Raw genomic sequence first — 24,325 nt, 5'->3', positions numbered from 1 at the left:
TAACAATTTATATTAATGGATCATACTTGTCGAATTGAAAATGCTGTATTGAAATAGTACAATTATTGTCTTAATGCACTTCAATCGATTATTTTATATTTTAAATGTAAATTATAAAAATAAATATATAATTTTCTGCTTGTTTTATTCAAACGTTAATATTAAAAATAGGAAATGTAAAAGAGATCATGCAAAGAAAACCATGAGCTCATGATAGAAAATCTAATAGGCGCGGCAAGTTTAACGAGATATAATTAAATCAAAACTTCTGAGTAATGACAACGTTTACATAGATTTGTTTATAAAATGAATATGAATGAATTACGGATATTCGTTTCTCTATTTGTGCTGCATGTGGATGTATGGAATTAATGGAACAGTGCAGAGTTTTTTAACCTGGAAAACACGACGCGAAGACGACCCCCGCGGAGACTATTTTTGTAACGCCCCACCAATGGTGTTTGCACGTAAGGAAAAGAAAGACGAGGGAGAAATGCTGTTAGATAGATGTGTAAGGAGACTACGCAATGGAAACTTACGATTTTTAAGGGATTTTTAAGGGATTTTTAAATAAAAATCTCGTCTCCTGATTCAGTTAGATAGATATTTTCAGTACTTCAGATTCAGCTGTTGTTATTATTACACAGATTTCCCCCCATTGAAATACGTAGCCCTCCCCCTTCCCCCTGTAAAATAATATAAAACATTCAATTTTTAAAAGGTAAATAAATGCATTAATAATTATATTTCAAGTTTGCTGTTTCGTAGTTGTGTTTAAATAATTTTAAATTTAATGTTTAATTTTTTTTTTTGCGAACTATCAATTAGTTTTTATTTAAGCAGATCTAAAACTTCAGAATCCGATTAACACAATTTGTATTGCTATTATTTCTAGTGTGAAATATTTATATTAGATTAATGCATATTAAATATTATCTGGAATTTGTTAATCTTAGACTATATACCATTAATAACAAGAAATTTAACTTTCTGTCATTTTAGAATACACAAAATATTTTCTTACTTTTAATAAATAAATATATATATATATATATATATATATATATATATATATAATATGTTTAATGTAATAAAAAATTTTATTGAATTAATTTTTTAATTATAATTTGAATAAATAGCATATAACAATAACTAATAAAGTTCATTCAATTATTGCAATTTTTTATATTTAAAAGTAAAAAGGTATATTCACATTATAACTTGTCTGTACTTATTAATATCATACATTTAGTTTAGTTTATTTGTTATAGTTTATATACATAATGAAAATCCTTTTATTGATTGTGAATTTGAATAAATTCCTGAAATAAAAGTAGTACTTATTCATTTATTATGTATTCATTATTATTTATCAATTCAAATTCAATTTTATATATTAGGAAAGGTTATAAGAATTTGAAAACTTTATTAAAAATTAATTTTCTAATGTATTTACATTTATGAAAATTTGTTTATAAATCTCAAAAAAATTGAATAAACATAACTATTAATTAAAATTTTCTTTATTAAATTATGTATTAAATTATAATTTATATTATAATATTAATATATAAAATAAAGAAAAATGTTTTTTGCGTTACAAAAGCAAAGTATCAAGTCTTAACACTTCTGTTTAATAACAGAATATTAAAAAATTTATATTATTAGTCATATTTTATATTTTAAATATCGTTATTAATTAATAAAATATTTTTTAAATCTATAATAACACAATTTTTGGAATGGTATTCTATGTAATATAATAAATTCTTAAATTCGTTTATTTAATTCTTGAATACATCAGTTTATTTGTTTAATTTGAATATATAGAAAGTTTTTTTTTAAAATTATGGATTATGAAAATTAAGTTTAATTAAAAGCAAAATTTGAAATTTATGTAAAGAGCAAATTTTTTAATGCGATTCATTTCAATAATAATTGCCCAATATAATAGTAAATATATTACTACAGTTCATAATAAATTTTATTTCAAGTTGTTAACTATTGTATTCTTTAATTACAATTTGCTACAAAATTTTATATTAAATCATAAATTGTTACAAATATTTATATAAAACTTTTGAACAAATTATTTGAACTCGTATAATTTATGAATAAAATTAACCTCTTCTACAGCAAATTAAGTAAAATATCCAAATTATTTGTTTGTAAAGATATTTTTGGCAATTTTATTATTGATTAATAATTACATTAGTATTTTCCTTGAGAACTATTACACTATTTTCATTTACTTTTATATCTTAATGAAAAAGTTTAATTCGGACAAATTATTTTATCAAATATTAATTTTATTTTGAGATGAAATTTTTGTAGTCTTTAAAACTAAATCGATATCAATTGGCTATATGTTTTCATAATGTATGTGCCGATATTTTATTTAATACATTATTTTAAATTAAAAAATACAATATTATGTATAAATCTTAATGTTGAACTTTACAAAATATCTTTTATTAGCTTCGGTGAGGTTTAGAAGAAAAAAAACTTGAGCACTGTTATTCAAATGGCAAATTTATTGTTTTCAAATTTTTATTTAAATAGATTACTCTTGTTAAAATATAATTTAAATATATAAATATTTTTATTTACCATGAAAACTTTCCATTGTAAACATATTGACTTTTTCATTATTAGTTACATTAGATACAATTATTTCTTTGTTTACGTATTTTCATGGAACTCATAGATTCGAACTTTTACAACGAACTTTCTCACATTTTAAATTACAAATCCAGTTATTTATAATATCCATATATATATATATATATATATGTGTGACAAGCATACGCCCATTTACCCAACATGCAAACACAGCTTTACGGATACGTACGCATGCATAGGCACACACACACACATATATATATATATATGCATGTATGCGCGCGTGTTTGCGCGCGTGTGTGTGTGCGCGTGTGTGCACGCGTGTGTGTAACCTAATCCCGAAACTTGCTTATTTACGAAAGCAATTCAAGACTTAAAATGTTAATTCTATACGAAAAAAAGGAAAAAAAGATTGAAAAGATCACTCAACTATAATACAAAGTGGACAAAATTAAACGACAACTATTTTTATAATTCTTAATCAGAAAAGTGAGTAATACCTTTCCTACAATAATGACGCATAAATAGGAATAAATATACGTATAAATAAGGTATTGAATAAAAAAGCAATGAATATGTTTTGAAAGTTTTGCGGTAATGTCACCGCAAATATCTGTCTTTTGTTATAGAGATGTTATTTTCTAATTTCTTAATAACATGGACGGCATCGTGAGCATGTTTGGAAATTTCGCAGGTTATATCATTAAACTGCGTTCAAATAAAATATCTTCAAGTCTGTGATTATTAATTAACAACCCATTGCAGAACGCTTGTGTCGCTTCCTCCACTCGATACTAATCGAGTGTCATCTTGTAGAAATGATACTTCGGTCACATGATTTGAATGGCCACTATAGCTGTGGTACAAAGACTGCAAAGGATAAAGACATAAGTATTAGGTATATTGTTGCTGATAATATTCTGTTACTGGTGTTAAAGTAACTCCTACTGATATTGCTAATTTAAGTTCATTCATCATACAAAATCACGTTGATTGGATAAGTGGCCCTTTACGTTGCTTTGACGCTTGCATACAATTGTAATATATACAGTCAATAGATTTTTTGCTCATTTTTTATTCTACTCTGATATAAATTTCCTACAATTTATTTTTGTTTTATTTAAATTTTGATTTCTTAATGTAATATGTACTTATGTATGTATAATACATTAAATATATTCAATAGTAGTAACTTAACAATAAGTCAAGTAAATATAATTATTGTTTGTAATAAATTTAAGTATGTTTACAAATTTTTGTATATAAATTATATTCTTAAATTTATAGGTAAGCTAAAAAGAATTTACTTTAATTAAATTTAAACGTAATATTTGGATTAAATATTATCTGAAAAGTAATTGAAAGTTTATTTGAAAGTAATTTTGTACATAATAACTACCTTTGGCTGACATGCAGGATAACTGAATAATTTAACTTTTCCTGATTCATCTCCGGTTGCTAGAAGTTTTCCATCTCCACTGCGATTACAAATATTGATATCAACTCCATCCGGTCCATCAGGCCAAATTCCAACAGTTTCGAAGGAGATTACACATGAATGAGTAGCCCAATCAATATCCTTCAAAAGTGAACCTTGTGAAATTTGCCGACATACTCCTGCATTCCCTGTGGTCATAGTAGATATAAATTAGAGTTTATAATTGTATTAAAGAATAACAGGAATAATTGATAATAATTAATCATTAAAGTTATTTATATATTTACATTTTGATCGGATAAATATCCTACTACAGTTATCTAACTTATCTTCCACTCGATTAGTATAATAGGAAACTGTATTTAAAATTATTTTTATATTACAGATATTATAGTCGTTTTTGTACGTTAATAAATTTTTAATTTATAAATTTTATATTTATTTTGTCGTTTTTGAAATCTTACGATTATTCATATACATATATATATATATATATATATATATATATTTATATATATTTATCTCGAGCAAACAATCTGTTCGATTCAAATAGCCAGCTCATAAAAATCAAAATCAATTTATAGATTTATAATTTATTATTAAATTTGATATATAAAGTATGCATACACACACGCGCGCGCGTATTAAAAATATACATATTTAAAATATCTTAAAAGATATTTTATGTGTTCTATACTGCGTAAGCAATTACAAGTAAAATGATAATTAAAAGAAAATTAGTAAATTTTCTACTGATATTATTTTACTTAATATAATAAATTTACAATACTTAAAAGAAAGTAAAATTTTGTATTTTTGAAAGTTAATGTAGTTCAATAGCAATACTTACAGTACAATAATTCATAGTCTCCACTATTGCTTCTTAAATATTGACCATGAAGAGACCAATCCAAATGAGTTATGACATTAGAATGACCCTAAAAATAAATTTCCATTAATTTATAATGTTTATGTTTATTGCAATTAATAGATTATGATGATTTTTTAAAATGTTAATTATAAGGGAATTGCTAATTCATTTAAAATGAGCATTATAAATTCAATATTTTCTATTGTATCGTGTACTTATTGTATTGTATTTATAAGATTTGTTTATGTCATATACAATAAGTTATTGTGCGGTATTAAATTGAACATTTGCAAAAAGAATATATGATATAAAAGAGAACTTTATATAAGAAATGATATAATGATAAATGATAAATACACTAAATATTTTATTGAATAGTGAAAATGTACAAGTGCAATAAGAAGTGGGATATGAGCTAATAGATTTTAATTATTTATACCTTAGTAAATTCCTTTCAACAATGATTTTTACATCTTCATTATATTTACTAAGTGTTTATGAATTTATATGATTAATATTATGTTAGAGACAAATAATCTACGTAGTCAAAAAATGTATTAATAATTAATAAATCATTATTGGTTTATTGACATGTTACTTCAATTTAGTACTATTAACTTAATGTTTTCAATTCTTTTTAATATTTTGAAACACCTTTATATTTTCAAGTCGTCGTTATCGTCACTGATGTATGGATCATATAAATGATTAAAATAATGATAAAGTAGTACAGATCGAATATGTAAATATAATTAAAAAAGAATTAATAATCTTATATAATTCTACGCCATCTAATTTGTTTTTTGTTTTTTATCTCCAAGTTGGATATAAACTGAACATGGTGCAATATATATATATATATATATATATATATATATATTATATTATTCAATTTAAATTCAACAACAATATGATTACTTGTTGTTATAATTTTAAAATTTTAGATTTAGGCATTAGAATATTTGAGATTTTAGAATTATGCATGGATAGGCTCATAAATAACTGTTTAAAACTGTAATGAAAATTTCCAATTAATATTTACCATACAACGACCCACACGATTGTATTTAGTTGCCTCTTCATTGACTTGGTAAATATAAATATTATTGTCTCGTGATCCTAATGCCAATAACGTTCCGTCTGGTGAGAATTTGACAACCTTAAAAAATACTCACGTCAACATATGCTTCACCAATAATTTTTCAGTTTTGAAATTGTAAGTTTTATCAACAACTTATTATGAAATATGTGATTGTTATATTATACTTGTAGTGGTTCGGTTCCATCGGAATGATAACTATAAAGTTCACGCGTTTCACTGTCAATGGCTAGCCATTTTCCTGAGAGGCATCCAACCACCATAATTGCACCATCCGGTGAAAAACAAACACTTTGGGCTTGTTCCTGTAAAATACATGATCGAATGATTATTAAATTGTAACAAAATAAACAATCGATGCCAGTAATTGTACGCGAACGATCGTTTATACAAAATTAATTTAACAGAAACTGACAAACGATCAAGAAAGCACATGGCAGGTACATTGACAACGTAAGAAAATTTGTTGGAAAAGAAAAGAAAAGAATAGCGTTTTATTCTTGTGTATTTCTTAAATAGTAATGTAATAGAAAGTTGAGGGGTTAAGATCGAGAGTACGTAACTCAAAGTACACTTTCTCATTATATCTATAAAATATAATTATAAAAAAAAGGAGAGAGATAAACTCACGCCGATATCTTTGCTCCAAACGACCGTGTGACTAAGACTATCCCACATTTGTAGTAAACGATCGTGGCCCGCTGTGGCGAATTGTGGCAGAATTGGATGTGCAGCAAGTCCCCATACTTCTTCAGCATGCCCAAGCATCGCCGGACTAAAACCCATTTCCAAGTCTCCCAGAAGAATACAATTTCTGGTTGTTCCTACTAATAGTTGATTGCCTCTGCCTTCTGCTACGGTACGGATCCCTCCAAAGTGATCCTCGATCTGCTCGTTTAAAACATAATGGCGATATTAATAAGTGTGCATGGGAGGATTTTTTCCCTTTTTCAAATTATTAAATTTTTAATTTTGGTCATCATTAATAATATTGAATATCAATGACTATTGTTAAATGAAAAAAAAAAAAAAGAAAAAAGATAAAGCACGCGAACATTGTTCCTTGAATAAAGCCGTCTAATATTGTGTAATTACTTTTAAGATGCAAAATCCAATGGGTTGGTAATTAAAGTTTATTACGTCCGCATAAACAAATTATAGGCCTTTCTCGCTTGAAAGTGCGTAAAGCGGCACAAGCGGATAAGCCAGCCTTCCACCAGTTTATTGTATAATTTTATGAAAGAGAAAATACGTACTATTGTATTAATAAGAAATAAAATTACAGAAGAAAGTTTGATAAATTTTCATTTTCATTATTTTTAATCTCGGGAATACAGCGAGGAAATCTTTATTGTTTACGAAGCGTGTAACCACCTTACGTTATCACAATATTCATCAAAGACTTAAGTTTCAGCTGAATAAATTTTTGTCAAAGAATAAGGCCTATTAACTGCATTTGTTTATAATAATTAATTTTAATTAAATCATTAGTTAATTATATTATAAGTCGTAGTCGATCTATACATGTTTCATCTGCAAATTTTTAATAGCCGATAATAGCCAATTACGTGGAGAACACCACAATTGCCAATTCAAAATAGGCTTTCCGCTGATCGTCATGAAAAATAAAATTTGTTCTATACCAATATCCAATGGAATACAATATTTTAAAACTATTATACTTTAATAGTGATTATAAACAAAAGATAATAATTTACAAATTTTTGTCTTTGACATGCCGTATAGATCACATTAAGATACAATTAGTTTTATCAATTTCACGCATTTTAATAACACATAGAGGATAAATTAAGTATTATACAAATACAGGTATAAACTTTCACATATATGTCTAATTTTTATTTAAAATGTTTAATGTCTCTTAATTCATTACAATAATTTGCTTAGGTTTGTTTAGAATTTGTTGTTTAGGCCGATGTTTTATATTTAGCATATTACTTAAGTATAAAATCTTTAAATTATGAACATACTGGCGAATAAAAAATACTGGCGAATGAATGATGATCCATAGATGCATAGTTAACGATCCATTAAAGTATTAGAAAAATGTAATACTAAATTTATTTAAAGTAAAACGTGCCATCAAGTCATTAATTTAAATAGACAAATCGTTTATACGAAAATTACATTTATTACATTTATTACTAATAACCTAAATTTATATTAAACGAAACATAAGATATATTTTAGCAATTTTAGTTTTAGCAATCCCAATGTATTTATTAATATTTTTTATATGACATTATGATGATTATACATTGCAACAAAGTTATGAAAATAACAGGATAATTATTAAATTGAAAGTATTTTTTTTATAAAGCCTGTACAGCTATTTTATTGTTATAAACTTTGGGGAAATATTTTATACCTGTGCTTCTAACCCCATCGGATTCAAAGAGGCGTCCAAAAGAACAATCCTGCCATCCTTTCCACCGCCAGTTATAATATTACCATCTTTCAAGACACACATTGAAAATACGGAGCCTTCATGAAGATTTCTAATTAGCTTCGCAATTGTATTTGTACCTAGAAGACAAATAGTTGTCCATTGCAGATTATTTCAATCTTTAAATATTAAATAAAAAAAATACGTTGTTCTGTGTACACATTGGTGTGCGCGTCTGTATTTGCAATGGCAATTTGAATTTCAATTTGAATTTACAATTAAATATATTTTCTCCAGTGCATATAAATTTTTTATTATATTTCATCAGAGTCAAAAAAATCTATTACCATCGTGAAAAGTACTGCCAACTTTAATTATTTAGTACAAATTATTTCTTAAAACATTATATTGTTAATTTTTTTTTTTTTTAAATCTATAAGCATTGGTTAAATATAAATAAATGCGTAAATCATTTTCTATTTTGAAAATAAGAATAGACAGGAAATTCTTAAGAGGACATGTACCTCACTTTTTACCGTTATACTACTTTACCGACTATTGAATAATTGAATATATTAAATTAAGATATATAATTAATTACATTAAAAAGAAAATAATAATAATAATAAATAAATAAATAAATAAATAAATGTTAAATAATAAATATTTACAATATTTTTAAAAATTTATCCGTAAAATTTTTAATAATATTTTCTTTGTTTTATTAAAATGGCAATAAAATATTATTTTACAACCAACTACAAACTAAGCGTTTTTTTACACAACATACAATTATACAATTATAATTTAAACTTTATTATAAATTATACAGTTTGAAACTACCGAAACTACAAATAAACTTTACGTATTGTTTTGACAGATTTTGAAAATCATAGTTTTCGCCCGTTTTGTCCAGAAATATTGAATAAGATTTTTAAAATGACGTATACACGTGAGATTCTTACAATGTATAAATATTATTTTTTCTTCAATGCAATTTTTTAATTTTATAATAAAAATTATCATCAAACATTCAAATTCCGGTATATTAATGTATAAAATTGTTTTCAATGATGTCATTGTTATTTAATATCAAAGAAACATTTAATTGGCATTTTTTGTTGGCATTATTCAAGTGGAAAAATTAAATACTTTCAATATTTATCTTATGAATATTTGTTACACACACACACACACACACACACACACACACACACACACACACACACACACACACATTTGTGTGAATTAATATAAATCAATATAAAGATATAAATAATTACAATTCTCTTATAATGTTTTAATGTATTTAATTTTTAAGATTAATAAAATCGAAGAAAATTTATTTTAGCTATTTTATAAAAATTGTTAAATGAATAACGGAATGTAAATAAAAATATTCGATTAAATATTAAATGTAGATTAATTATTTATAATATTTTGGCAAATAGTTGAATTTAAAGTATTTCAATATATTACGCGTTTCAATAACTTTTACATTTTACTTAAATAGTATAGTATATTTAGCAATAAATAATGCCGATGACGACAACAATAGTAATAATAATATACATATATTATGTATTGAAACGTAAACTAAATATGTAAAGATTATATAACATAGATGTAATATGGATGAATAATTATATTATTGGCAAGTTTTTATAATTGTATAATCTTAATAAACAGTAATTGAAGTAGTTCGATGATTAGTTAATGTTATAAAAGAAGTAGCGAATAAGTGAAAGAGTGAGTTGTATTATCGGTATTTCGTTGGATGTTTGTTAATAAATATTTATGAGAAATAGCGCTTTTATGTTATTCTATAGTACATTAAGTTGTCAATTCAACAATCATCAAAGTTACCGAATTTTAAACAAATATATTACCGAATGAACAATGTGCAGGTTCTTTTATGATGTAGAGTATAATCTCTATTGTGTATAAAAAGAAATAAAAAGGTAGGAAGAGATACCTCTTGCCCAAACAATGACATTGCCGTTGCTGTCGCCGGTGAGGACGTCACCACTTTGGTTGAAGGCGACGCAAGTGACATACCTCGGCTTCTCGCGACTCTCGAACAGACCCATACGCTTGTACAGCATACCGCCATTGTCGAGAGACCAAAACGATACATGTCCTTTGCCACATGAAACTATTTGTGTTCGTTCCAGTGGATGCCACTCAGCGCAAACGACCGTATCAACCGAACACTGAAATCAATTTGAGATGCTCATTTTAGCTATCGTATTTTAATTCTTATGACAATTTTCTCGGTTATCGTCATTATTCATTTGTCGTCGGACGATTAATTTTTTGACTACGTCCTTTCTCCTGGATAGTTTTACTAATATGTAAATCAAATTGGTGATTATGCACTTTGCAATTAATCCCTATTAGTTATAATCGCATTGTTCAATCTAATTTAAAAACTGTTAGAATTATAAAATTATTTAATATATATATATATATGCTTTTGATACGCTCGTTGAACATTATGATAATCAAGGATATTTGTTATAATAGTGTAACAATTAATCGTACGATAACGATCGTTATTATATGATAATAACGACGATATATTGATAAAATTGTAAAAGAATGTGCACGTTGCGCCACTTAATGTGTTTACCTTAGTCTCTGTGAGTTTTGTTCCTCGATCCCCCTTTTGCCATTCCCATATTGAAATATTGTGATCTGACGTCTCATCGATAGTAGCTAAAAAATTTCCACCGTCGGCTTTTGAAAATGATAAGCAACAGATTGACCCATCAAATTCACCGTTACCGATTGTACATAAAGTTGATAAGCTTACGGAATTCCATATTCGTACATGTGCCTAGGAGCCATAGAAAAATTGTAAATTGGCAGGTATTGTTTGAAATAGTTAAAAAAAAATATATATATATACATATATATTTATAGTACCATAGTATCTCGCCGTTCGGCTCCTGAAGCTTGACCAGTTGCTACTACTAATTTATTTGGATGAATTGCTATGCTAAAAAATGACATTTATATTGCAAACGTTAATCAACATAAATATTAAATAGAAATTAACATTTTTATAAATCATATAATGTGTAGAATACAGATACTTCTTAATTATTTATACTTATCACTTTTATCATAATTATAATAATCATAATAAACATAATCAGAATTGAATTATAATACTTTGGTTAATTAAATATCATTAGGATTTTAATAAAATTTTCTTTTTCCAGGCTTTGATATTGTGATTAAGAATAACATATCGTTCCACTTTTATTATTATTATGTTGTTGTTGTTGTTGTTGTTGTTTTTTTTTATTGTTTTTAAATAAAGTACCGTATCGTGTTAAATTTATGGCATTAGTATTCATAATTTGCTTACACGCGTGCTGATTCAACGCATCATTACATTTATTATTATACGTCGGAAAAATTACCTAGAGACTGCGTGATTCAAGGAAGGTCGATAATAAAGTGATAGAAGGTAAGACGTATGACAATTACCATTTTACGTCATCGGTGTGCCCTAAGTAGTGTCTCTGGCAGTGTTCCTCAGTATTGTACAGCACGACAACCGAAGCAACGAAATAAACAACCTCACCGGTCGGCAGCAGGTGCAAGTTGTTCCTGCAGTCCCTGCCCCGATAGCCGTAGACCCAGTCGAGCTTGAGCTTACTTTGTGGTGGCACGTTTACCTTGTGTGGGTCGTAGCTCTCGATAGCTCCCGAAGGCACGCACATGTTCACCGGACGGCCACGCAGGTACATACGAATAGTGCCATCCTCCTCATTGTACTGCATTTCCCGCGTGCTGAGCAAAGCCAAACATTTTTCAACCGTTACGTACTTTGTTAATTTTACAACTTCTCCTTGCCGCCGCCACCACCATCACCACCACCACCACCGCCATCACCGCCACCACCGCCACCACCGCCACTACCACCAGCACCATCATCACCTTTCTGTTCCGATTTCATTACACATTCGTCATTGGTATTATAATTTTTATGTTCCATTACCCGCTTATACAATGTTTCGTTATTGCTCTAATTTCTTAGTTTTATTTATTCGTAATTGTAACTTAATATTGCAGCAAGATTATGCTTGGAAGCAATAACTTAGGCAGTCTTGAATTTCAATTAATATTTTAATAACTTAAATAATTTGAGATTGGAAGCGAAGAGTTTTTTATTCGTCCGATGACGAACGCGTTTCATTGTTTTATAGGAAAATTACCGATTTGTGCGTAACGACATTGATAAATTCGAATCGGTATTTTTATTTTTAGTCGGCATTATGATTACTGCTGGCTCTCAATATTTAAAACGAACCAACGTGATCGTTATGTAAAAAGTAATCTGACATGCATCATGTTATCCAATACGCAAGACGGCATCATATACGGTACATGTTAACTCTTTATTTCTAGATTTTAAAGAGGATTATATCGATTTTTTATTTAACTCAATAATTACTACTGCAAATTGAGGAGGCTGTAAATCAACTTTTATTATGCCATTATTAAGAGATTTAAGAGCATTTTTATTACAAAGATTAATTACAGAAAGATGTTGTTTCGATTTAGTAATATACATATACATTTGCGTTGTTCCTTTCGTTTTTTTCTTCTTCTTCTTTTTTTTTTTTTTTTTTAACTCAATACAATTATTAATGCATATTTTGTTTTTATTTCGCTACAATATTACAATTCCTTAATAAAAATTACACATTTAAGGAAAATTATATTTATCTTTATATACTTCGTTAAAAAAAAAAGAAAAAAAAAAAATTTTAAATTTAAAAATATTAGTATTTTATAGTTTATTTGGAAGAGTTCAATGTCACATTTAATTAACAATTATTAAAATTATTTGTATTTTATGGAAATGATCATGATAGTGATAATACCTTTTTATTTCTATCAAAAATATCAAGTTCTTATTAATTGTTATTAATCGCATTGATTATTAATTGCATCCTTTTTTAATTTTCCAGGATTTAAGCTGATTTAATATATTTTTAAAATTAATGAAAACGTTTATACGTATATTATTTTAAGAAATTACGATGGAAATCTGTAATGGACCTTCAATAATAAATATCCATTATATAATATTGTAATAATCAAGATTATAAAAATATAAAAGGCTTTGTGTAAGCGTATTTGCTTCGATGAGAAAACCTTAAAAACACTTTTCATTAAATGCTTTTATTAAGAATGTTTAAAGTAAAATTACAAAGTATCTAATTTAGGAAACATCTTTCAATTCTGTCGTAAATAGTAAAATTAATTATTTTGTAAAAAAATATTTACGAATATTTACTTGCAAATGGAACATACAAATCTTAAGAATAAAAAATTAAGGAATCGAAATGATAAATAATTATGTAATGATAAAAAAAAAAAAAAAAAAAAAAAAAAAAAAAAAAACTATTATTAAAGCGATAAAACCAATCTAAGTAACATTTTATTTCGCGAAACGATTAATTTTTTTTAGTAATTATTATTATTTTGTTAGAATCCTTTAACACGAATATCAATAATCTTTTGAGTTTTTGCGTAAAAAATAGTAATGTAATTAAAAAAAAAAAAAAAAAAAAAAAAAAAAAAACATATATATATATATATATATATATTAACATTATGTTTTAGATTTAATGAATCATAAGTTCAATAAAATTAATATATAAATAAACATATTTTTCAATGTTAAAAGTTACTTCTATTATTCATTAATAGATGATTAAATTTCATAAAATATAAGATGACAACGAGAAGTATTGTATTTACACATAAATTGTATTAAATAATATTTTTTTAAAACATGTTCAGTGTGTTAGTGTGTGACTGGAGACGAAGAAAGCAATGCACGATCAAGCGTGTAGTATTTGCCTCTGCGTTAATAGGAATAGAAGAAAAGAATTTTCCCTCTTTTATTTACCCATGTTTCAAGTTGCTCAGCACTGGAGGCTTGAAGAGGTTGAACAGGGACTTGGTAGATGCTGATAATCTATAATAAATGAAAATGCAAAACCAAAAAGACATGCATCGAAGCTAAGATTTACATCATTCTCTAAGGATTTTGAGAAAGTATTTTATGCTCGTTTACAATCCTAAACATAGTCACGTAGACGATTATATAAGAAAAAAAAAACATTGTGTTAAAAACTTTTTTTATAATATATAATAATCATAATAATGATAATAATAATATTGTTAGATAATACACAGTATAGATTATACAGATGGTTAGAAAGATAAAGATACGTTGTTTATATTTTTGAATGTTCAATTAAATATATATGGAAGTATAAGTATTTGTGAATATTCTACAAACCTTTGATTCTTTCTTTTTTCCTTTTCTTTTCAATATTTATTATTTATTTATGTTATTATTTTATTTTATAAATAATTAGTCGAAATAATTAATTGAATGTAACAAGTTTTTTTTTATTATTATTATTGGAAGTGTAAAGGCGAGGATACAATATTTGAAAAATGTTTTAGAATCTTAATAGAAAATGAATTAAACGTCAAAATCTATAATAAAAGATACTTTATAGAACATACGTAATAATAATAATTTTTTTTTTTTTGTGCATTTGATTAAGCCGTAGGAATGATTATATTCGTAATTAGGGTTTTTAAAATAATTAATAGGTAGAATTTCGTTCGATTTAATTATCGCCAAATTACAAATAACAATCTCATATTATAATTGTAATTACATATATAACGTAACCAACACTGTAAATACAATTCATTCGATTCGAACAAAAGACGTAAAAAAACAATTTTATCATTATTATCATTATTATTAATTTAATTGAATTTATTAAATTTTTTAATATATTGCTTTTTATATACGTGTATGGTGGCGTCTATGTATATTAAGTTTTAAATATGCACCCTTTTCTAAATAGATAATCACTTATCCTATATTAATGTCACATTAATGAATAATATATGAAAAAATTACACGTAGTCTTGTAGTCACATTTAAATATTTCTTGAAAGCCAATTGGGACAATATTAATTGAAACTTGAAGTTAATTTGTTCTTTTTTAAGAATACGTACAACGATATACGTTGTATTTAATACAATCTACGTGACGACAGTAGAATTAGCAAAGAGATACGTAATTGTAATTGGTAATTGTGGAAAATGACAACGATTTATTAATCAATGCGCTTGATGAAAATTTATAAAATAAAATTGGTTTTTGTATTAAATCTTCGCGTGAAATAAAAATGATATTTGAGAAACATCGTTGAGTCGATAATAATGAAAATCAATTTACTCAAATATAATGATTGGTTTTAATTTTGTAGTCGTGGAGTGGAGCAACGTCAGCTTACCTGGAAGGTGCCAGCTGAGCATTATTTGATCCTTGATTGGATGGAGAATGCGTGAAATCGCCGGTCGAGGACCAGCGTTTCGCTCTTCGGAGACTGCATTGTGGTGGTCCGTTGACTCTCGTCGTCGGTGACCTACTGAAACATTTTATCGATCTTCATTATTAAGGCAACGAGCTTGTGCATCGTGCTCGATAAGTCCATGTTTTGAGAAACCGAGTCTTTTCAAAGAGTCGTAAATATGGTTAGACCGAGTATTTCCAAATAGAATGAAAAAAAAAAAAAAAAAAAAAAAAAAAAATAAAAAAAAAATATCGAACGTTGGATGGATGTTCGAGAGCTTCGAGTAGGTTGTGCCGATGCTCTTTTACCATTAAAAAGCGGTGCGTTAAATTTGATGTTGTTAAAGCAATTAGCAGAGCACCGAGAAACATCGATATTTGAGTAAAAGACGGCATTTAAGACGAGGTAAGGTAAGGCTAAAGAACGTCGCCATATTAGTTCGTTGTAAGTGGTAGCTTGTAGAATGCGATGTAAAATTTACGAAATAACAAAGGCAGATTATCGGTTTGCTCCCTAGCTGGTAAAACAGATAATAGATCGCGATAACAAGGCACATACATACCTCACAGCTGGAAGCGGCGTGGCCCGGGGACTGGGCGACGGCACCGGGGATACACTGCTGCTGCTTGGACTGTCGACTGAGAGTGTACCGAGCGTCTGTAACAGTGAACCGCGCACATAATTGCAGGTACCATATACTTTGTATTTTATTGCAAAAGTCCATGTAGCGATTATCTCATAATGTTCACCGAGTTGAACGTGCCAATTAATTGCCGTAAGGCCTTGAAAGATTTTCTTTTTAATAACTTGGCAAGTGCCATTTAAATTACCAAATTGTTCGACATTAACTACCGATGAAATGAAAAATTGCTCGACTGCGAGTATTTGGATGAGATGAGCGTCGAGTCGATCGTGAATAATTATTCGCATTAGCGCTAAGCAATTTAAATAAATTTACATTTGCCAATAAAGATAATGATTAAGTCGCTTAAAAATTTGTCTCCCTATTCGTATGCCAATGGAACTACGAGGCTAATGTGTACTCGCGTCAATGAAAGAATAATTTATTTTTTCAAATCCAAGTGGTAGAAACTCGGCGATAAAAGTTGAATGTAATAATGGTAATATATAGTGGAGCGATCGTAGTTAAATAAATGCTCGAGCTTGTGTCCTCGGATCATCAATAATGATGAATAATAATGAACGCGTAATAATCGCAGAAATCGTAATTCTACACAGAAGCTCGGGATATTCTTTTATTGCCCTGGCAATATATTAACCTTTGAGGAAGTTGCGTGGGTGTGGCATAATTGACAGGTCTCCGTTGGACCAATAGTTGTGATGAGCCGTCGCGTTGTGTATCGTGCGGAGACTGTCCCATCGAAGCTCCACTAGACTGTCGTCCTTTCGCATCTTTTAACGAATTTTGATCTAAACAAGGAATTTGTATTTAATAATAGTCGCTCATGTAGCTTGGCTAGTTAACGTTTGAAGCTGCCATAGTTAAGTTTTCGTTAATTCGTAATATATATATATATATATATATATATACATATTTTTTTTTCTTTTGTCATAAAGCACTAGAATAGTTTAAAATACAAATTATATTTAATGAAAATACGAGAATCTCGGCCAAGTTTGATAAAAGACAAGAGATACGGGCTATACATGGATTTTTCTTCTTTCACAATTAGTCACGTAACAAAGCATCCAGACTTCAAAGAGTCTTATACCTTACGGAGTTTAACATTCATTCGAGAGGTTTATGCTTGTTTTCGCTAAACCAAGCATAAACTCGATGGTCCCTACCTGAATTAAGGAACATCAACATGAAGGAAGGACTCTGTCTAGAATTACTTATTACAAATGTGGTTATCAGCTTAAAAATTAAATAAATGTACGAACAGGAAGTGGTATAAGATAGAAGAATAGAAAAGAAAAGAAAAGAAAACGTCGTTTTCCTTACTCCTGAGAGAAATATGTCCATTTCTCAATGGAGAAGAGATTCCCCTATCGTTTCTCCTCTCGCCTCTGTCAGTCCTATCATTTCTTTCATCTCTGCTCTTCAATTGGTCTATTCGTCGCAGGGCATCCGCCAATGTAGCGCGCAAACAAATTATTTCGTCTTTTTGAGCCAACGATTGACGTTCGAGATCTACAACTCTTTGCAATATCGAGCTTGCTTCACACTCCAGCATCTCGTCTGTAATGTAAAAATGAAAAAAGTATTTTATTGTAATGCGAGCTTTGAATATCAATAAAATGAAATGGTAATAATTAAATGAAGATGTTGAATGGTGAAAAAGTAAGTACGTTAAGATAATGTGAATTGAAAAATTCATCGAGCTTATCACAAATGCGTCGTTTACACATCACCAAAGGCGAAGTTTTGTCGTTGGTCGTTGCATTTTAGACGATTATATTTCGCATCTACGGAGGCGCAAAATAAACGTTATACAATATAATGCATTTCATGGAATATATTGTTCATGCGGGGAGAAGAAGGAAAAAAAAGAAAGCTGAGTCACGCTCGCTCAATGTTTCTAACAATTGGGCGAGTGGACGACTTTACTCTCTATATTACCCATAAAATAAATATCAATAGTAACAAAGTAATGTTGGCGATCGATTGCGTATAGACGCTTTTACTGGTATCGTCCTTTGTATCCCCTATATAATCTATCGACTCTCACTTATTTTATTTAGTATTTTCCCTTGCCATAACGTTGCTGCTTTTTATTGACACCTATGCATTTATTTCTTGCTGTATTTATAATGAAATGCTGGAATCAATAAAAACAAAAACGACAAAACGACAAAACAAAACAAAACGAACAAAAAAAAAAACCATTTAAATGAGCATTACAAAGGTTGAGCTGCGTTAATTTAGTCGAACATCACACGATTGATTTACAATGTAAAATATTTGAAAATATAATGATACTTTCGACTAACATATAACGTGAACATATAACTCCATAAATAACAAAACTTTATAATTTATTGTCTCGATCACTTTTAAATAATAGAAATTTTATCAAGATTAAAATAAATCGCATTTTTTAATAGTAGATATCATCGTTAATGATCAATAACAATTTGATATTTTTTCAGTGGCAATATTGCGATATTATTATCAATTTCATTATTTCCAATGATTGCGCGATAAAAACCAAAATATATCGTCAGATTAAATTTCGATTATAATTCTATTCTTAATTACATCTTATTATTCTTATTAAGTTATATTATTTTATTAGCACAACAAATAGTACGATGTTTCATTGTAATATATAATAAATCTTATAAAAATTATTTATTCTAAGTAAAATAGTGTGTAAAATGTATTTTAAAAATATCCTTCATTGTCTTATGAAAAATACGAATCTGTGAACTCTATTACTTAATATCTTTCTATTATAATTAATAGTCAGATATATAATTAAAAAAAAAAAAATTCTTTACTATAATATGGAGGCTCACATTAGAAAGAAATATTTTGAAACACAAATATTTGAATAAAGTAATTTTAATAAAAACTGTCTTAAAATTCTTTAACAATCTTGATTGATATGAACATTAATTTTATAAAAACAATGTATTTTTTTTTTACTTTATATATATATATATATATATATATATATATTTTTTTTTGCAATTAAAGAAAATGTTAGTATTAAAAGTGCGCCAGAAAAACTTTTAGAATAAATTTTAAAATTACTAATAATTTAAGAAAGCAAATGACACTTTCATAATTTAAATAAATCTATTAGGCAGAGAATTATTTTTTAATAAAAAAATAATATATCTTTTGAAACAGTTAACGTAAAATAATTCAATTTTTCGGCATTAATTTTACTTATTATTCTTTAAATATCAACGTTAGTGTTTATAGCATACCAATATATTAATTAACATTTATGGTTATTAATTGAATTTAATTGAATTTAAACTTCATATTACATTTGACTTTAAGCCATAAAAATATTTTGTTGATTATCGATTTCTTAGATTATTAATAATAAAACAGGTCAATTTGTACACTACCAGATTCCTCAATTATTTATTTTTTTAATGCTGCCAATATGATTTTCAACTAATGTTCTTTTTATGAAATGATATGAGAAATATTTTTTTAACGATCTATATATTTTCATACACATATGCATATATTTTAATGATAAATATATTTTTATGTTTTTTTGTAGCAGATATTATTATTTTTTTTTTTTTTTTTTTTGCTTTATCAATAAAAATATGATACTATATGTATTTAATAAATGTATATATTTGAGTATAAATTGAATTTCTAAACGATTGATAATGACATAAGTTCATGTATCTTTATTTGCATTATAATCTACATTAGAATTTCAAATATTGAAATACCCATCCAATTATTAGTATCGTATAATTTTTTTTAAGCATCACGATATAATAATTGATTGTATAAAGTGAGAGTAGAACATTTTATCATTGCATTTACTAAAAAAAAAAACCCATTTTTGAATATGAAGCCATTTTATTATTATAAATGTTATCCGATATACTTAAATACCCGAAAAGCACTTGAACTAAAGTTTAATTTTATAACGTTAAAAATCATATCGAACAAATTATTATGTAATATAATATATGAAAATATTAATATTTCTTTTTCAAATTGGTTTTTTATTGAGCTAAAATTTGTTATATGTAAAAAAATGTGCCTTTTTAATATAAATAATTTATGGTTAATCAAAGTATTTAGAGACTAATAATATTCGTATAAATATGAAAATTTTCAATTTGTAACTTTTTCATTTATTTGTACAAATATACTCGTGGGTCTCTTTAATTATATGGACCTTGAATTATTCTTATTATCGGTGTCTGCATATCGCGGATAAATTTAATGAAAATATAAAAATATAAAATCGAACTGTCCTTACTAAAAAAATGTTTGTACAAGTCTTCAGAGATGAAAATTTTAATACTTTATAATGATAATAAAGATGCCTAAAACAATAATGTAAATATTTTACCAATTTATATCGTAATATTAAGAAAAAATTAAATTCTAATTTAATTAGACGTTAGCTGTAGATAGATAATAATATTATAAATATGTGCTCTTAAAACAAATAAACCAATTATTTTATCTTCATTATTTTTTTTATCTATCTCTGTCAATCTCAAATATAGATAATTTTTCTAACTAAATAGTTTTTCGAATCGCGTATATATACTGAAAATGGTTTTCTCTCGAATAAATATTACAAAAGTGTAATAATAATTCGAAATTTTTATTATCTTTTTAATAAAACTTATTAATAATATTAACGTGCGTGTTGAGATTCTATGAAATAAATTGGTAATATAAATGTGGTATGGTAATATAAGATGTAATATAATTGTATAAGTTGTAATATAATGTAAGATTGTTAAAATTAAAATTATTTAAATAATTATTAAATATTAAATATTAAAATTATTGAAATAAAGAATAAAATTAAAAAAATAATTAAATATAATATAATGTAAAAATATAAGATGTAATATAATGCAATATAATATAAAATATAACAATGGTAATATAAGAATTTTCTACAAAATAAATCCTCATGGTTATACACATTATTGTTAATCTAGTCATATTTTTATTGTGTTATTGTTTTGCTAAAAAAAAAAATTCTTTTTTAACAAAAATAATAAATATATTAGTTGTTTACTAAAATGTTATGAAGTAAGAAAATTGATGTCATCACTGAATTCTTGAAAATATGTATTTCATTGATTCAGTACCAAACGAATTATCGAAAGTATAAATAAATATTAAACACAAGATTATTTTCTTGAAGTGTACCTGCACAGTGTAATAATGAAGATTTCTAATTACTCCTTTCACTTTTTTTCCCACTACAATATGAATGCATCAAATTTATTTAAGAAAAAATATACTTTTACGTATTTAAGGCTTTGGAATGTTTGAAAAAATTAGAAGTCGTTTGAAGTAATTTTAAATTCGACATGATATACATACGTACTTATCATAACATTAAAAAAGAAAAAGTAAAATTTTTAATTTTAATTTTTCGTTTGGTAATAATATCACAATATTTAAGAAGATATAAATGTTTAAATTCTTAAATATTTTGATGATTATAATATAAAATGTATTTTAACTTTGAATGAAGAAGTATTCTTTTATGTATGTAATGAGACGGAGCTAACAATCGCAGTAAAATATTGTTTCGCATTATAATAATAAACATTGGTTCTACATATTATATTGAGTCAGAACTATTTTTAATTTAAAATTCGTAACAGTGAAGCTATTGTGGGATTTCGTTGCCTTTGTCACCGAGTAATGATAATAGTGATAAGTGATTTTAATAAAATCCATCGATTTAATAATTTTAGTTAAATATTCTGAAATTAATTGATATATGTAATGGTATTTATTTATAATTATTAATTAATTAATTAATTAATTTTTCTTTTTATATATTTATATCTCTCTTATCCTCGTTCTATTAGAATTAACGTATGAATCGTTTATTGGACGTGAGCGATTGCTGATAAATTTTTGTATATGCACCATCAGATATTAGGAATAACGTTTTCATTTTTATAAACATATTATAATTTAAAATTTTAGAATAATTGAATTACAGATTGAAAAAATTCGTTGGTGCAATCATTATAGTTGAAGTAATTTTAGTATTATTAAAATTATCGTTCGAATAATAATTGTTTTTTTAACATTAAATATTAATGATAATTTGATGTAACGCGTTTATAAATTCATAAAAATGAAGTTGAATGTGATGAATATATTGGATTGGTAATATTTATCTCTTTGTTATAAAAGGATAATTTAAATTTATAAATGTGTATATATATATATATTGAATTATAAAAGATCGTAAGATAAAACATTTTTTCATACTTATTGAGTAGAGAATTAGAATTTGCAATAGACAGAGAACAGTCGGTATAATCCTTATTGTAATAGTACAAGAGAATTTTCATAATTTTTTTCAAGTACTATCCTATCTATTGGACATAATATTTATTTTTGAGAGGTAAACATTTGGATTGTGAAAGAAAGGAAGGAAGGAAGGTATGCTTCACCGAAGCCCATATTGCCGTGTCTATGAGAATAAAGAAGCGAATTAAAATTACTTGAACTATTGGTAAAATCACTGTATCGCTGACAATAAGTGTAGATGGCTGAATTGCAAATAGAAGTAGAGTAAAAAAAAAAAACGTTGAGTGATTGAATAGAATAGGATAGCAATATGGGTAGGGAGGGAGATGGCGGGATGCTGATTTGTAGAGACTCAATGATGAATGATTAATGTTTCGGGACACCATTTAATACCTTTACAGCAGGCTTGCTGCTACTGGTCTAAGGGCATATAAATATTTCCCTCTAAGGATTGCGGGATACCTCGCGCTCGCATTAAAACACATTCAACCGATCTCTTCTGGACCTGGACACTGGTCCGGCAATGAATCGGATTGCATTATAGGCATCCGATTACGCGAACGGTCGCTGCCATCGCCGAAACTCCGATTTTAAATAACGAGTACTCACGCCAGGCGCGCTCCACCTCTTCTCTCGTCGCCACTCTCTTCATAGCTTCGGACATGATATTGTGCGAGCAGTTGACCCCCCGCGTGCCGTCGACCTCCGCATCAGTCGCGGCGCCCGGCGTTCATCCGTTTGGCTCAGGGCGAGCCACATGACAGGCCGGCTCGCGCCGACTCGGCCGTGTTTTCGAGTGCGCTCGGTGTCTCGGCGGTGACCGGGCGTCTGCGCTCTTGGCAGCACACCTAGTGGGAGTCGTCGGCAATTGAGGCGGGAGTCGGCGCACCGCAGCCGGGGGAACAGGCACATGATTAATCAATACCTTGTAGATAAAGATGCTCAAGATAACGGCAGCCTTTAAATGCTTAGTCGACGTTGGAGCTGCAGCATCCAACTAACGTTGATCATTGACTGGCGGCTTTGCCTAACCGTCGCACTGGCCTATGTAACGTCTCACAGCTGAGCTTCCATCTGCTTCATCTCCTGTCTTTCCAGGTGGTCTCTGAGCGCAGCTTCCCAGCGCCATTTCGCCATTTCGCTGCTACGGTGATACCAAGTCTCTAAGCTTCACCTTCAACTCCATAAACATTTATGAGAACCTCGCTCGGACATGTGCGCGAACGGAGCAAATTGCGCCGTACCCCCTTAAGCCAATCAAATACCAGTTGTTCATTATCTCTTCTGGAGATCCCATCGTGAAATACAATTTTTATTTAGATTTTTACGTTGAATTACGCCCAAGATACTTTATAACGATATTCTTATGTGGAAATTTATTAACTACCGCGATGAAAATTAATTTTTATTTTCTAAATGTAACCAACCAGCTCTATAAAATATCTTTTTCTCTATAATTCAGCTTTACTTTTAAGGATTTAATTACACACCCGCCAAATGGT

The 24,325-nt window shown here is 27.5% G+C and overlaps 1 protein-coding gene across 1 annotated transcript; it reads right to left on the bottom strand.

The window, feature by feature from the left end:
* Nucleotides 1-2,949: 2,949 nt before the first annotated feature.
* LOC105368496 (echinoderm microtubule-associated protein-like 2) lies at nucleotides 2,950-23,728 on the bottom strand. The gene is made up of 18 exons (XM_011507508.1): nucleotides 23,433-23,728; nucleotides 17,817-18,053; nucleotides 17,088-17,281; nucleotides 16,809-16,854; nucleotides 16,413-16,698; nucleotides 15,791-15,922; nucleotides 14,373-14,441; nucleotides 11,936-12,241; nucleotides 11,366-11,438; nucleotides 11,070-11,276; nucleotides 10,413-10,650; nucleotides 8,420-8,577; nucleotides 6,661-6,918; nucleotides 6,198-6,335; nucleotides 5,974-6,090; nucleotides 4,911-4,998; nucleotides 4,022-4,248; nucleotides 2,950-3,492 (listed from the first exon to the last, which is right to left on the bottom strand). The coding sequence occupies exons 1-18, from the start codon at nucleotides 23,485-23,487 to the stop codon at nucleotides 3,367-3,369; spliced, it is 2,955 nt and encodes a 984-aa protein (XP_011505810.1). The 5' UTR covers nucleotides 23,488-23,728; the 3' UTR covers nucleotides 2,950-3,366.
* Between the last annotated feature and the right edge of the window lie 597 nt (nucleotides 23,729-24,325).

Source organism: Ceratosolen solmsi, unplaced genomic scaffold (assembly GCF_000503995.2).
Source record: "Ceratosolen solmsi marchali unplaced genomic scaffold, CerSol_1.0 scaffold6, whole genome shotgun sequence".
Lineage (NCBI taxonomy): Eukaryota > Metazoa > Arthropoda > Insecta > Hymenoptera > Agaonidae > Ceratosolen > Ceratosolen solmsi.
This window is presented reverse-complemented; position numbering and strand designations above follow the sequence as displayed.

Excerpts from the sequence above, each read along its gene's own strand:
- LOC105368496 (XM_011507508.1), bottom strand. The coding sequence starts at position 23,487 with ATGTCCGAAGCTATGAAGAGAGTGGCGACGAGAGAAGAGGTGGAGCGC. Across the intron at positions 8,578-10,412 it reads TGTCATTGTTTGGGCAAGAG|GTACAAATACAATTGCGAAG; the intron begins GTATCTCTTCCT and ends TTTGTCTTCTAG. Across the intron at positions 4,249-4,910 it reads AGACTATGAATTATTGTACT|GGAATGCAGGAGTATGTCGG; the intron begins GTAAGTATTGCT and ends CTATGACCACAG.